Source organism: Dipodomys merriami, unplaced genomic scaffold (genome assembly GCF_024711535.1).
Source record: "Dipodomys merriami isolate MVZ:Mamm:240054 unplaced genomic scaffold, mDipMer1.0.p SCAF_5, whole genome shotgun sequence".
Taxonomy (NCBI): Eukaryota; Metazoa; Chordata; class Mammalia; order Rodentia; family Heteromyidae; genus Dipodomys; species Dipodomys merriami.
The window spans coordinates 65,397,970-65,412,463 of NW_027206068.1; the positions used below are offsets into that span (position 1 = coordinate 65,397,970).

At 45.3% G+C, this 14,494-nt stretch overlaps 1 protein-coding gene across 3 annotated transcripts in view; it reads right to left on the bottom strand.

Moving 5' to 3' along the window:
- Slc13a4 (solute carrier family 13 member 4) overlaps positions 1-11,581 on the bottom strand; it is a 38,647-nt gene extending 27,066 nt beyond the window's left edge. Inside the window, exons 1-3 of one of the 3 annotated variants that reach the window (XM_069996850.1) lie at positions 11,395-11,581; positions 10,794-11,132; positions 5,472-5,600 (exon numbers count right to left, since the gene is read on the bottom strand). In XM_069996850.1, coding sequence (XP_069852951.1) covers positions 5,472-5,600; positions 10,794-10,892 — 228 coding nt within the window. In that variant the 5' untranslated portion in view covers positions 10,893-11,132; positions 11,395-11,581. Of the gene's footprint in view, positions 1-3,278; positions 3,295-5,471; positions 5,601-10,793 lie in introns of those variants that run through there. The other 2 variants (XM_069996849.1, XM_069996851.1) reach the window with 2 other exon arrangements.
- Positions 11,582-14,494: the final 2,913 nt, after the last annotated feature.

Here is a 14,494-nt window from a genome sequence, read left to right on the forward strand (position 1 = left end):
ATAACATGCCATTCCACTATCCATCCTGTCTAAGGGGACACGAGTCCTACTCTTGCTCAACGTACATGCTACCCATCTGTTGGTCATTCTTTAGACATCTTAGTCATCAGAGCCACTGTTACTGAGTCACAGTACTTAGGTTAAAGTAGCTTTTATTTTACTTAACAGTCCCAAGATGCAGGAGTACCAATGCAAAGGAAGCACCAGTGTGGAAGACATGGGAGCACTCTTCTCTGTGGTCTATGTGGCGATGCTATAGGGCATTGCCCATTGGAAAACCTAGCATGCATAGGGCCGAGTACTACCAGTGGGTTCAGGCAACCACTGGGAGGCTCTTAGAACATATTCCCTATGGGTAAGGGCAGGGTGACTATATATTACATTGTTTCAGGCTCTTTTTGTTGTGTGTCATGAGAGGAGAGGTTGCGCCTCTTTTTCTGCACGTTTGAGAGTGGAAATATGAACATCCATTTCCACTCACTGTTTTTCTCACAAAGAATGTACAGAGAGAAGGTAGCATTAGATCTTGCCTGTATAAGGGTTGTTTTGTTTTGTCAGTCATGGGGCTTGAACTCAGGGTCTGGACGCTGTCCCTGAGCTCTTTTGCTCAAGGCTGACACTCTACCATTTTGAGCTGCAGCTCCACTTCTGGCTTTTGAGTGGTTAATTGGAAGTAAGAGTCTCATGGGGACATTTCTGCCAGGGCTGGCTTAGAACTGCAATCATCAGATCTCAGCCTCCTGAGTAGCTAGGATTATAGGCATGAGCCACTGGTGCCTGGCTGAGGGATGTTTTCATAGGTATTTCTATACTGTCATGAGTAAATGGCATGTAGATGTCATTGCAGAACTTGCTCAGTCAGTTGACAATGCTGGCTCAGGCTTAGTTCTACTCTGCTCCAAACCTGAATCCTGACCCTCTCTACCTGCCCATGATGGTGGCAGGAATCTTCTGACACCCCCCCCCAGCACCCCTCCCTGTTTTGAGCCAGAGGATACACAGAAGTGATGGTGTCTACTCTCCTGCCATAGACTCAGGTGGCATACGGTGGGGGTCCTTCGGGAGCACAGTGAACTGTAGGCATGCCACTTCAAAGAGCCAAGATGTCACAGCCTCCTTGAAAGGCTACTGGTGGGTTCTAGTAATGGACTTACTTTGAGGCTTATTTCATTCACCTGAACAGTTTGGCAGTACAATCCCTTAGGTCCCTGGGTTGGCTCCCCCTTAACACTGAGGTAAGTCTTCTAAAGATCCTACAAGATCTATGGTGCTGCACAAGGATGAGATATGTGACATCTGGAATTGTGCCTGGATGGCTGAGGGTGAGGAGCATAGCTGATCTGCAAAGGCAGGTGACCGGCCTGAGGTTCAGCTCATATGCCTAAAGGGCCTGCATGCGGGAGGCTCAGCCCCCATGGGGCAGAAGCCAAAAGGGCAGAGCTCAGAGTTAAATGCCCCTTGGTTTATACAAATAGAGAAAGGCAGGGTCTAGGCAACGGGCAGACATTCAGAAGGTCAGAAAGATCAAGAGCTAAGAGGGAAGAAGATTCCTGACATCAGACACAACCACCAATTGGCTGTGGAGACAACTTGTGATCCCAGCTGGAGCTGCTTCTGTTCCTCCAGAGGCCTGTAGTTCAGGGCCAAGGAGACAGCTCATAGCTAAGGAGGAGTGTGTGTGTGTGTGTGTGTGTGTGTGTGTGTGTGTGTGTGTGTGTGTGTGTGTGTGTGTATGTGTGTGAGTGTGCACATGCTGGAGGTAGAAGAGAGTAGTAATTACTACTCAAAGTAGTTCCTAGGCCTGGGTTTTCCCTAGAAGCTGTTCCCAAGCTCCTGCATTCATATCCCATGTCTGTAGCTCAACACTACTTCTGGTAGACACTGTGTGTCCTTCTACTACAGAAAGTAAATCAGCCAAATAGATTGACATGCTATCAACACCTCAAGCAATGTAGAAGAGGCGGAGAAGAGACAAGATGATAGTAAGCCTAGCTATTCAGGAGGCTGAGATCTGAGGTTCACAGTTCTAAAGCCAGCTTAGGCAGAAAAGTTCACACGAGGATCTTACCTCCAAGGAACCACTCAAAAACCGGAAGTGGTGCTGTGGCTCCAAGTGGGAGAGTGCTAGCCTCGAGCAAAAAAGAGCTCAGGGACAGTGCCCAGGCCCAGAGTTCAAGCCCCAGTTGAGCCTTTGGCAAAGGTTCATGGAAGACAGTAGGATTTTAAAAGTTGAAGAAATTGGAGAGCATATTCCAAGGTGAATGAATGGTTCAAGTCATAGGGGATGGTCAAGCACAAGTTGGGTTTGGAGCATGGCACACAGATGATTTGGCGGTGTGCTTCAGGAGCCACAGCATTGGTTAGCCACTAGAGATAGATAGTCTTCTCTGTAAAGTTAACTGGGTCACAAAGGGCTACAACCCACGATGTCCACCCTTTTGATGGATTCCTCTCATCTGAGCTAGGAAACTCAGCTCAGCAGACTATATTTGGATCAAGCTGCTCCCTGTAGCTCAGCACTATCACTGCTGGCCAAAGCTACTTCATCAGACTAGGATTTTTCTCCTCAAATGAGAAAACATGCCCTCACACTCCTCCGGCCTGCAGCAATAGCCATGACTAATTCCTCAGGACTAGCTTTTTGTTATTATTTTTCCCCTTCCTCTGTCTCTCTCTCTGTCTCTGTCTATCTGTCTCTGCTCTCTCTCTCTCTCTCTCTGTAAAGCCAAGTCAATATGGAATTGTAACCTCTTTGTACACCAACTTAACAATAATTTTTTTAAAAAAGTCAAGTGAACCCCAACAAACTGCTGCCTCCCCAGACTTTCCCTGTTTGGTCTTCCTGGTTGTGTAAAGGGACCGCCCTTGGATAGGTGTTGCCTAGCAACATCTCTACAGGGAGATGGACTGACAGGACCACCTATGGGAGTCCAGCTGTGGACAGCCCTGGGAGAAAGAGAGATTTCAGCTACTTTAAAGCTAAAAGCACACTGTTGGTCTTTAGATTGCCTGTGGAAAAATACAAAGATTAAGTCTCTAAACCATTAGTTATCTCACTTTAGAATGTTACTTAGGATTCAGGTCTTTCCAAGCTCCAGTGTTTTCCTTCACTACCCTCTACTTTCACCTCCTGTCCCTATGAGGGAGGTTTTCCTTTTCCTTTTTCTTTTTTTTATAATTTAGAAAGGAAACCTGCAGAACAAGTTTGTACACTTTGCTTAAGAAAAGTCCTATGTAAGTTTGATTTTTCTTTCGGTAGATACAAAAACCCACTATACCTATTCTATTTCCATAAAAGAATAGGAAACATTGGAGGGACTGGCCGGTGGTTCTCGTCCCTGACTGGTTTTTGTATTGCCCCTTAGGATGTCGCTGTTGTGCTTGTCTCCAGGGATAAAGGCTCAGCTGGCAGTGTGCAGGTAGCCTCTCCTTTCTGAGACTCTGAGAACAGGAATACTCATAGAAAGAAGAAAAAGAAACTGAAGGTCAAAACAAGTCTGTCCTATAGATACACAAAATGTTCTCTGCAGCATGATGGTTAAGAGATCACATAGCTCTATCTTTGGACTTTCAACAAAGGTCTGTTATCCAGGTTTAAGACTTCCCAGAGGTCCAGAGGCCCTGATTCATTCCTCTTTTCTCATAGTACAGAGATCAAGAGACTTATAGTTCTTAGTAAATCACTATGGATTGATTATATCATGAAGCACATAGTCTCTCTGTCTCTGTCTCTGTCTCTGTCTCTCTCTCACGCTAGTACTGAGGCTTGAGCTCAGGGCCTGAGTGCTGTCCCTTAGCTTTTGCTCTGAACGCTAGTACTCCACCACTTGAGCCACAGCTCCACTCCTGGCTTTTTGGATGGTTAATTGTAGATAAGAGTCACACACACATTTCTGCCCTGGATCATGGTTCTACCTGGAACCACACTCCTCAGATCTCAGCCTCCTGAGTAGCTAGGACTACATGCTTGGGTCACTGGTACCTTTTAAAGCACATAATGTTTGCCTTGCACCTTAATAAGCAAGAATATAGATGTTAAGCCAGACGCTGGTGGCTCACGCCTGTAATCCTAGCTACTCAGGAGGCTGAGATCTGAGGATCGTGGTGCAAAGCCAGCCTGGGAAGGAAAGTCCGTGAGACTCTTATCTCTAATTAACCATCAGAAACTGGGAGTGGTGCTGTGACTCAAGTAGTAGAGTGCTCATCTTGAGCTGAAGAGCTGAGGGACAGCGCCATGACCCACAAAAAAAAAAAGAAAAGAAAAGAAAAAAATAGACGTTGAAATCTAGTAAATATGAATTTGAACCTAGTTCTTCCACTTACTATCATGTGATTTCAGGTAAGTTTCCAACTCTCTGAGTCTCTTTCCTCATGCTTGGAAATATTAACACCAGTCTTATAGATCTTAGAAGTTCTGTAGTAAATAACAAATACAGCACTTGATATAGTGCCCAATTCTTTGTACTGTAGAATGTAAACATTAGTTCCCTTTCTTTATTTTTCTGTGCTCTTCTGCCTTTTATCATACTTCTGCTAGTCAGTTTTTATCATCAGAAACTCTGAGCAGAGATCAGAGACCATAAGACCTCCCAAATGGAGCCAGGTGTGAATAAACAAGAACCCTTATTCATCTTGTTCCTTCCCTGGCTATTTTCTTCTTCTTTACTTATAATAGGAGTAAATGTTTGCTCTGAAATGTGGCCACAAGATGGGCTTGATATCAACAATTTCTGTTAGAGCTTTTGAGAATGTCAGAGAAGTGAATAGACTGTAGGTAGAGAACAGTCATGCATAATCTGGAATAAGTTATAAGTCAACAAACATTGATTATCTGTGTGTACGTGTATGCGCACAAGTCCATGCACCAGTAAGTACTGAGGCTTGATTCCCCTTATTACTTGGCTTTTTCACTCAAGATTGGCACTCTACCACTTAATCCATACCTCTAGTCCAGATTTCTGATGGTTATTTGAAGAAAAGAGACTCAGACATTTCTGACCTAGCTAACTTCAAACCTCAGTGCTCAGAGCTCAGCCTCCCAGGCAGCTAGTGTTACAGGTGTAAGCCATCAGCACCCAGCAAGCATCTACTTTTCTAGACTCAGCTGTATAAGGAGATAGCTAACAAATGGGAGGTCTGCTTTCTGCCTTTGTGTGCTTAGTGATCTAACTGGATCTATAAAGAGGCTGAAAAAGATCCATCACAACCTACTTGTAAAGTACCAATCATACAGTTCCAACTAAAGGAGCAATGAGGTGTGTGTAATCAGTGAAGGCTTCCTGAAGACTCGAGTTTTGAGTGGTTTGAAGGAGACGAGAAGGGTAGGCCGAGGGGGAGGAATAGAAGGTGCTCAGGGGCTGTTTGAGCAGGTGGAAGAAGCCCCTCCTCCAGAGTGCTTTGCTAGTCTACCATCACTTTCCATCATTGGCCCAGCAGGCCTGAGCAGGGGGCGGGCTCACCGGTGGACTAACCTCACTGGATCGGAGAACTCCGAAGAATGGATAGAGGAAGGCAGGCACGAGGGCAGCAGCTCCAAGAGGCACCGCCTCGGACACCCAGTACACAGCCGTCACGATCAACACATACGCACAGGAGGCCTCCTGGAGGGAGAGGAAAGAGGTGGCTAATTATATGACAGTCACTGCCAAAAAGACTTAGAATGCAACCCCGGGCTGACGCTTGGCCTTCCATGTGGACATCTGGACACAGTCCTAGGAGATACAAAGCTGTATTTGGCAGGTGAGTTTGGTAGATACCCCATGGGGCCTCTCCTTCCTTTGATGAAGAGGTTATGGTAGCTCTCTTCATGTGGGGTAGCCTGTCTGGCATGTGGTGTGTGTGTTTAGCAAGGTGACAGCTGGCCCCGGGGGTTTCCCATCCTACAGTTCTGCTGGTTCCTGGAACTATGGAAGGTGGAGAGCAGAATTGTGTAAAACATCCAGACCCAAGGTTGTAATTGATCAAAGTGGAGTCAGAGCTTTGACTGGGGCTGATCAGGTTGATCAGATGACACCAGCGATTCTTAGAGTAGCTGAAGATGGGATCCAGGTGTGTGATTGGTTCACAGGCGAGGCTGAGGTCAGCCAACCTGAGTTCAGCACAGGTGTGTGCATGCTATGTTCCCATGTGAGAGAAATGATCCTCAAGGTCAGCCCATAACTGTGTTCTCATTGGGCTGGGTGTATCTTAAGCACCTCCCAGGCATCAACAGGCCTTGAATCCAGCATCACCCCAATCAAAGGCGACCTGCTTCCACTTGATTCTATACTGTATCCCAGGTAACACTTTACGTGAAGACTTCAAAATTGCTTTAGTGGAATTAACCCCCCCCCCCCCGCTTTTGAACTAATTGCTGAAACCACTCAGTTTAATGTGTTCTTTTCTTTGGTGGGGGTGGGGGAGGGGATAGGGTTTCACCATGTTGTCCAGTCTGGTCTCAAACCCATGTACTCAATGTATCCTCCTCTCATCTCAGCCTCCTAAATAACTGGGACTTCAGGGGTGTGACATGGCCCAGATTAGTTGTAAATATGAACCCAATAAGTTTTATGCAAGAACTATTGACTATTTTCCCCTTTAATGTTTGACTTGAGGCTCTTCATATTGTAATAGACTGAGCAGGTAAGTCTTTTTCTGTGTGTGTGTGTGTGTGTGTGTGTGTGTGTGTGTGTGTGTGTGTGTGTGTGTGTGTGTGTGTGTGTGTGTGTGTGTGTGTGTGTGTGTGTGTGTGTGTGTGTGTGTGTGTGTGTGTGTGGCAGGTGTGAGTGAGATAGAAAGAGGCTGAATAGAATCTTGATAGGGGAGAGAGTTAGGGAAAAATGGTGATTCAAAGACCAGATCGCTCATTTTAGAGGAGGAAGAAGAATACAATCCTGGCTCAGGTTTTCTCGAGTTTGATTCTGATGCTTAGGCCTGAACAATTCTTTGTTGTGGGGTGGTTCTGTGCAGAGATGTTTTAGCAACACCTTGGCCTCTGCCCATTTGCTGCCAGGAGTAACTTCTTAGTTTTGACACCCCCACTTGGTGCTCACTGCTCTTAGAGACCTCAGCCTGATGTCATAGAAATAGTTTTGAAGATAGAAAGGAAGACCTGGAAATTTGCCAGCATTTTTTTTTCTAGTTCAGTAGGTTGGTCACTGTACAACCAGGGGTGTCCAGGGTAAATAAGTGTGATGCGTTTATCAAACCCAGCCCTCCGTAACCTTGGCCTCCAATAACTGGTTGTTCTGAAGGATGCTGATGAATAGGTTTTAAGAAGGTCAGGGCTGGCTCTCGGGGGACGTCGATGTCCAAGGTCTTAACAATCGTTACATCTTGAAGCTCTTACTCAGAGGGCTATTGTATAGACAATACAGTCAGCTGGGGGAGCTTCCATTTTCTCATGGTTCTGAACCACTGAGATGCAGGTCTGAGCTAGCCTGAGTCTGGCAGCTGATCAAGGAACCTGACAAATCCTGTTCCATTTGTAGCCCCTGGAGTTGAAAATAAGCTCTTCAAACACTTGCATAAAAGCTACAAAAGGTCACTGTGGTCAGCAAGGGGCAGCAGAAGCGATTAACCTCCTTGGCTGGACTGGACCTTGCTCCTACCTGACTGACAGCCATGGATTATGGAGTACAGGGCCCACAGATTGGAGACTCTAGATCCCACTGAGATTTCCAACTGGGACACGAGATCAGAGAGAAGATAAAACTATGGAAGGTGCCGAAGAGACAATAGAATTGATACCATTTGGAAAAGGAATGCAATTTAGAGAAATGCTCTCTCTGTTGTAGACTTAAAAATACTTAAGGAAGGGAGTTCCACACAAGCGCTCACTTGTGCTGGGAAGAAACGGAGACAAGAATGACTGGTCTTAATTCCAGGTGCAGATAAAGGGAGGGAATATCTCCCCCTCACTGGGAAGCTCTTATCCACACTAATTAAGTGATTAGGTACAAGAGGGGAGGGTGGGAGCCTGGGGTTGGGGGAGATGGGCACAGACTGTACTTCTGCCATGCCCCATTTTCATTGGAATTTACACACACTTTTCATCTGTAACTACGTAGGAATTAGAATAGGTTATTGGGGAAAGTCCGTGGGCCAACTGCTCCTTCCCCACTCCCTAGAATTAAGAACACTCCTACCATTAAAAAGTATCTGGACTTTTCTTTAGCATAAGTAGAAGAATGGATGAAAGACACTTTTAGAACGTGTTGTATCTGTTTCTCACTTAGTTCCCTCATGGACTCTACATCTACTTGCTTTTGCCCCTTCACAGGTGACTCACGATTGAGTAGGGGATGTGAGCTCAGGTAGCCAGGAATCCACAGCAGCGCCCCCTACGGGCCTGGTGTCCTACATCTGGCTCATGTCTGGCAGTGCTGGCTGAAGTGAATCCTCTCTTCTCATATTGGGGAGAATATTCTGGAACCCCTAGTTCTTTGTATCAGTACCACGGATCAACAGGCATTGGTGGATATTCAAGGAGTGCCAGTGTTGTCAGTTCTTTGTTACTTTTGTTTAAAATTGGGGGGAGGGTGCACCTAGAGGTGCAATTTCAGCTTTGAGGGGCTAAAGCAGGAGGGTCGTGAGTTTGAGCCTCAGTGGGGTTTGAGATTCTGTCCCCAAAACTTAAAACATATCAAAACAACCACTAGAAGCAACAGAAAAAAAGTAGAGTGTCAAAAAGAGGTGGCATTTCCCTCTGTAGGATATTTCGTACCTTGCTACCAACTTAGGATTGGAACCATTCCTTTTCCACAACCACCCCAGAGACACCTCATTCAAATCTTGCTGGAAGTCTGTTCATTTACTGTCATAAATGACAAAAGTGAGCTCTGGAGATTGGGTGAAACTTCTACCTCATTGGAGATAGTGAAGAAGGGTTTTGGGATGGATATTCCTCTTGACTCTCTTTTGGTCAGTGCTAGAGTTTTGTCATGTACGCTAGACAAATGCTCTATTCAGTGATAGTAGCTACACTCCATTCCTAACGTCTTCCTTCTGTAATATGATAAACAGTCTGGACATCCAGATTAAGTGAGCTGAACAACAAAAAAGGGAAGGGAGAGGGGTAATTTTTTCCCTGTTCTGGGGCTTGAACTCAGTCATGGGCACTGTCCCTGAGCTTCTTTTGCTCAAGGTTGGCACTCTACCACTTGAGCCACAGCACCACTTCTGGCTTTTTCTGTGTATGTGGTGCTGAAGAATCAAACCCAGGGCTTCATGCATGTTAGGCCAGCACTCTACCACTAAGCCACATTCCCAGCCCAAGAAGGGTCCTTTTGATACCTCTTAAAAGGTAGCTGGGGCATGTCATATATTGAACTATCAAAACTGCAGGCCAGCAGCTCTTGCTCAGGGGCTCAGCCGGCCCTCTCCACTCTAGCCCAAGGCAACAAGTCCATCCAGGAATTTCCAGGACTTGGCACAGAAAGTTGGAAGGGATGAAGACAGGCAAGCTTGAGCGTCTGTGTGAGGCATCTAGACGTTGCTCCCTGTGGGTAGTGGCTGATGTTCTCAAGAACGAGATAGGATCAAAAGTGAGACAGGAACTCCCTAACATGGCCACAGAGAAGAGGAGACGCTGTTGCTTATGAACATCCCTTAAATCAAGCTGACACTGAGTAAAAAAACAAAAAACCATGGACAGTAAAGAAAACAAAATCAACACCATTTGCTCAAAGCAGAAAATGGAGTGATTTGATGCACAGCTCAGGAACACACCGGTAGCAACCGCTGCCAGCTCATTCCAGCTCAGGGCTAATCCAGTGCCTCCCTGGCAATCTGCGGTGTTTATTTTCTCACTAATGATTGAAGTCAGTTTGGTTTTAAGAAGGCCACCCTAATCCTCTCCTTAACTTTTAATCTTGGTTACCAGCTTACTCAGTTACCAAGTTACTCTGGGAGCTGAAGGAGAGATGCTCTTCCTCACCCGCAATCATCGTTACTTAGCTTATGTTACCTAATATCTGGAAGCCAGTGGCAGCTAGGGGAAGGGGTAAAGTTAGAGCCAGGAAGGGGAAGGCAGAGAAAGGAAGGGAAGGTGGATAAGTAGGAGTTAAGAGAAGCAAGGTTAATGCCAGTCAAAGCTTCGGTCCTCCGCTCACAGAATCATGGTTACAAAGCGGATCACGGTCTAGAATGTGGGGGCTCTCATTTCTTTGTGTTACATCACTTCATGTCTACCTTTCAAGGACACAGAGGAGAAAGTACAGATGATACACCTAATTGCAGGGCCATATACATGGCATCGAGACAACATGCCAACATAAACATTCCTTCTGGAAAGTTCATAGGAAATGTTAACAATGATGGGTTTCAAAGTCTTGTCACCAGAGCCCACTGTGTCCTAACCACAGACCCTGGATAGACTCCACAGTGCTGTCCAGCCCCCAACCCCCATCCTTGTCCAGTGTCAGGATCAGAAGTTCTTCCTGTATCACTTTGATAAAGATGTTACAGGCTGACCACTGACAAATAAGTGCTTGCAAGTATGTCCTTCTTATCTGTCCATCCATCTGCCCCCTGACCTTTGTGAAACACTATTGGCCACAGACTCTTCCTTCCTTTCTGCCCCCCACCCCCGCCCTCAGTTCTGGCACCAAGAAGAAGGTTGTAGAGCTGTGAGGTGAAAGGGAGAAAAGTAGGGTTATAGGAAGCCAGTATTTTGGCCTCCTGTCAGATAAACATGTCCATTCTTTGCAACCCACAATGATCTCTTTTGGGGTACTGCACAAGCACCCCATTCCCTCACGTCTTCCTCCCCCCCCCCCCGAAGTCCTGGCGGGAGGGGACAGATGGCTACTTACACTGCTGGGGTGGAGGATGGGCAGAGGCAGCAGCAGCAGAGGGACGCAGATGACCAGCAGCAGGTTCCGAGAGTGAAGGACGGCCTGGAACAAGCCCATGGCGACCCTGTCTCCTCTCCTTACCCCCGACGCGATGCGGCCACAGCCTTGGCTGTGCACTGTGAACCTCTCTGTCCAGGAAGACTCCTTCCACCTTTCTTGGCTCCCAAGAGAAGTCTTCTTTGGTCTTGGGGGCCGAGAAGCAGGGCTGTCGCACCCTGTTTGCACAGAAGGCTGGACTCCTTGCCTTCTGCCTTAGGTTGGATTGATGAACATGGTTTTATGGCCATCGAAAAGGAACTGGGAAAGGATTATAAATGGGAACATGGTGAGTTCCCGCTCTGCGTGCTTAGCAAGAGAGTAAACTTCATTCCAGGTGTCAGCAAAAGCCCTCAGAAGCAATTAAAAGTACGCTCTGGCTGCTGCTAGGGAACGGCCTTGAAGAATTGTTTAAAAGTTTTGAAACAAAAGCAAAAACACACCACTAAGAGCCTACTGTGCTCTCCATCACCTTCTGTCTCTCTGATGGCCCGTGCTGAGCAGCACCTGTGTCATCTCTTACCTGGCTCACTATTGGCAAAACCCTGGTGACCTCTGGACTTATCACAAGCACCTGCTCTGCTCAAGAAGCCCAGGCAGCCCTCAGATGGCACTGCTGCGCTCTCCCAAGCCTAGATACCTTCACTTGTTTCAAAATTCTTTCCTTCCCATTAGTTTCTTATCATTTGCCTGGAGCCTGGGCCTCCAAAGCAGTGGGGGAAAAAAAATCCCAAGACATTCCTTTTTGTCACAGGATAAAAATTTGTTGGGAGGCCCACCTTTGACGCCCATCTACCAATGGGAAGCAGGGACTGGGGCAGTAGCTCCACCTATCCCTCAAAGCCAATCAGCAAGTTGCAAAGAATGAGTCACTATCACTTCCAAAGGCAGTTCCTGATTGGACACAGCAGGGGCCTGCTGATTCTGCAGGATCTAGGCAGCTTGTAAAGCTTATTTTTCCATTTCTCAAACATCCTAGGGGCCGGAGTGCAAGCATCATCCTAAACATGATCCCATTTCCCCAAGCACTGCTTTGTTTCCAAGCATGAGACACATTTTTTTTTTTTTTAAATTTCCCTGGGAGAGTCACTTGCTGACCTGATTTTTAGGAAGATAATGCCAGTGGTAGCAGGGAGAAAATATAATACTAATTCTGGATAAATTCATTCCAGAACGTACAATATAAAGCCTTGATTTCTCTGCTGACAAAGATCGTTTCAACACCTGGCATGCAAAGGTCTGAGCAGGGAGGAAGTACGAGCTGGAAGAGAAAGACCTCAGAACTTCTTGGAAGAATGAGAAGGGTCGTTGCATCTTTGGAAAAGTCTACATGGTGTTTCAGGAAAAGACCAGGGTGCATGTATTCTCTGCAGATCTTTACTCAAAAGGAAGTAGGAGGCCTTCTTTGGTTGGTATGCAGGATAGAGGTGGAAAGATGGGGAGAAATGGATAAATTCAGGGATAAAGCCTCAAGAGTAATTAGATTGTGGAATTTCTCCTGCTTACAGATCTGCAGAAGCACTTAGCATTTGGAACAAGGAAACTAGAACAAAAAAAGACCCTGAAATGGCAGTCCATGGCAACATCATCTTCATTTGGGAGATGCTGGCCAGAATCAAGAGAGATGACTAGGATTTGAGAAATGGTGTCTCTTAAGATCTGCAGCAATAGCTGCAGCTGTCTAAAGATAAAGTAACTAGGTGACCGAGAAGTGACTCCAAGAATTCAGTTCTTCTTCACATCTAATATAAGTGCCACTGTGGGCAGATCTTAGCAGTTATCTTGTAGGATGGACTATGATCATTCATCTCTTTGCCTTCATGTTGAAGGCTTATTTTAAAGATTATATTTATTACATTCTAGCTTCTGGTTTTTTTGGGGGGGAGTAATAATTTTGAAACTCAGAATGAGCAAGACCATGAGTGGTGTTCTGGTGGTAACTAATCAGGAGACGATAAATAATAAAAGAATGGTGGGAATCAACATTCCCTGTCAAATCTAGGAGCTACTTCAGATTCTTTGGTGAGGTAATCTAGGATAATAAAGATTCTGGTAAGTTTAGTAATTTTAATTGTTCCATTTTTATTACATCCTGGGTGACATTTATCAAATAAGATGAACCATCCACTATCAAGATGAAGAAAACACTCCCCAGAATGCAATGTTCATGAAATACAAGGAAGATTTTACTTGTATGAGGTTCCTAAAACAGTTAAACAATTCTCCTTTAAAAACATGTTCATTCTTTCTTTTCTTCTGTCTCCTCCCTCCCTCTGTCTCCTCCCTCCCTCCCTCTCTCTTTCCCTTCCTCTCTTCCTCCCTTCCTTCTTTCTCTTTCCCACCCCAGGTTGGAGCCCAGCCAGCCACATGATCCAGTCACCAAGCATCCATCACCTCCCCAGACCCTGTGGCCTCAAAAGAACAGTTCAACTCTTAAGAACAGGAAGTAGAACCATGGACACCAAGGGCTAGGAGGAAGGGGCCGAGGGAAGTTGTTCAAAAGGTCTAGAATTTTGGTTTTTCAAAAAAAATAATCTTAGAAGTCTGTTGTACATAAATGTCCAAGGACTGTGGGCTCAGGAGGGAGGGTCAAATAGGGTCTGATCTGGGTCTGATCTCCAGCCCTGAAAAGCAAAACAAAATGAAAAAAAAAATTCCAAAAACCAATGCGTATACTACCATGCTGTATACTTAAATGTAGTTAAGAATCCAAGTTAGATGTTATTTATTTAATAGTAAGGTATTAAAGGAAAGTAAGGGATATTGTGCAAAGTCACTTAATGAGCACCTAGATTTAGGCCAGTTTACCTTCTGAAATAAGATTTAGAGTCAAGATCGCTTGACAGAGCAATGAAAGTTTCAACAGGCAAGATGTTTGTCATTGCCGAGTGACACCAGAGATAGCCAGCAAGGAAGCCTCCAGATTTTTTTTTTTTGCTGGTCCTGGGACTTGAACTTAGGGCCTGGGTGCTGTCCCTGAGCCTCTCTGTGCTCAAGGCTAGTACTCTACCATTTGAGCCACAACACCACGTCCAGCTTTTTCTGAGTAGTTGATTGGAGATAAGAGTCACTGACTCTTATCCTCCTAAGCTAGGATGACAGGCATGAGCCACCACCGATGTCCTGTGCTTCTAGAACGTTTTAGATCTCTGTTTCCCAGCTGTATAGAAATTGCAGAAATGCTGCCATAAGTCATTGGCAAGTTTTCCCTGTATTATTCCCAAATTAGTCTCTGGAGAAATACAACCACATGCAGTTGTGTTTATGTGTAGAACGAGGTGTTAATATGGCATATTGGGCAGTTTTGTTTCTATCCAGTTTCCTTCTCTATTATTCATGAGGCATAGAGAAGGTTTTTTTTTTGAGGTGGTCATAGTAAGCATATTGATTACTTATATATATATCAAGATGTCTAGAAAACTTTTTGTGTGAAAAATTAATCTGCTCTAAGAATAAAATTAATCTGTCTCCAGAATAAGAATCTAGTTATCCAAAACAATGTTTTTATTTGCCTTTAAAAAGGCTATATTATTTTTTTCAGTCATCAATTGCCACCTTAATTCAGATCTTGACTTATGAACATAACATGCCTTTTATTTTTTGGGTGATGAATTGTCATTGCT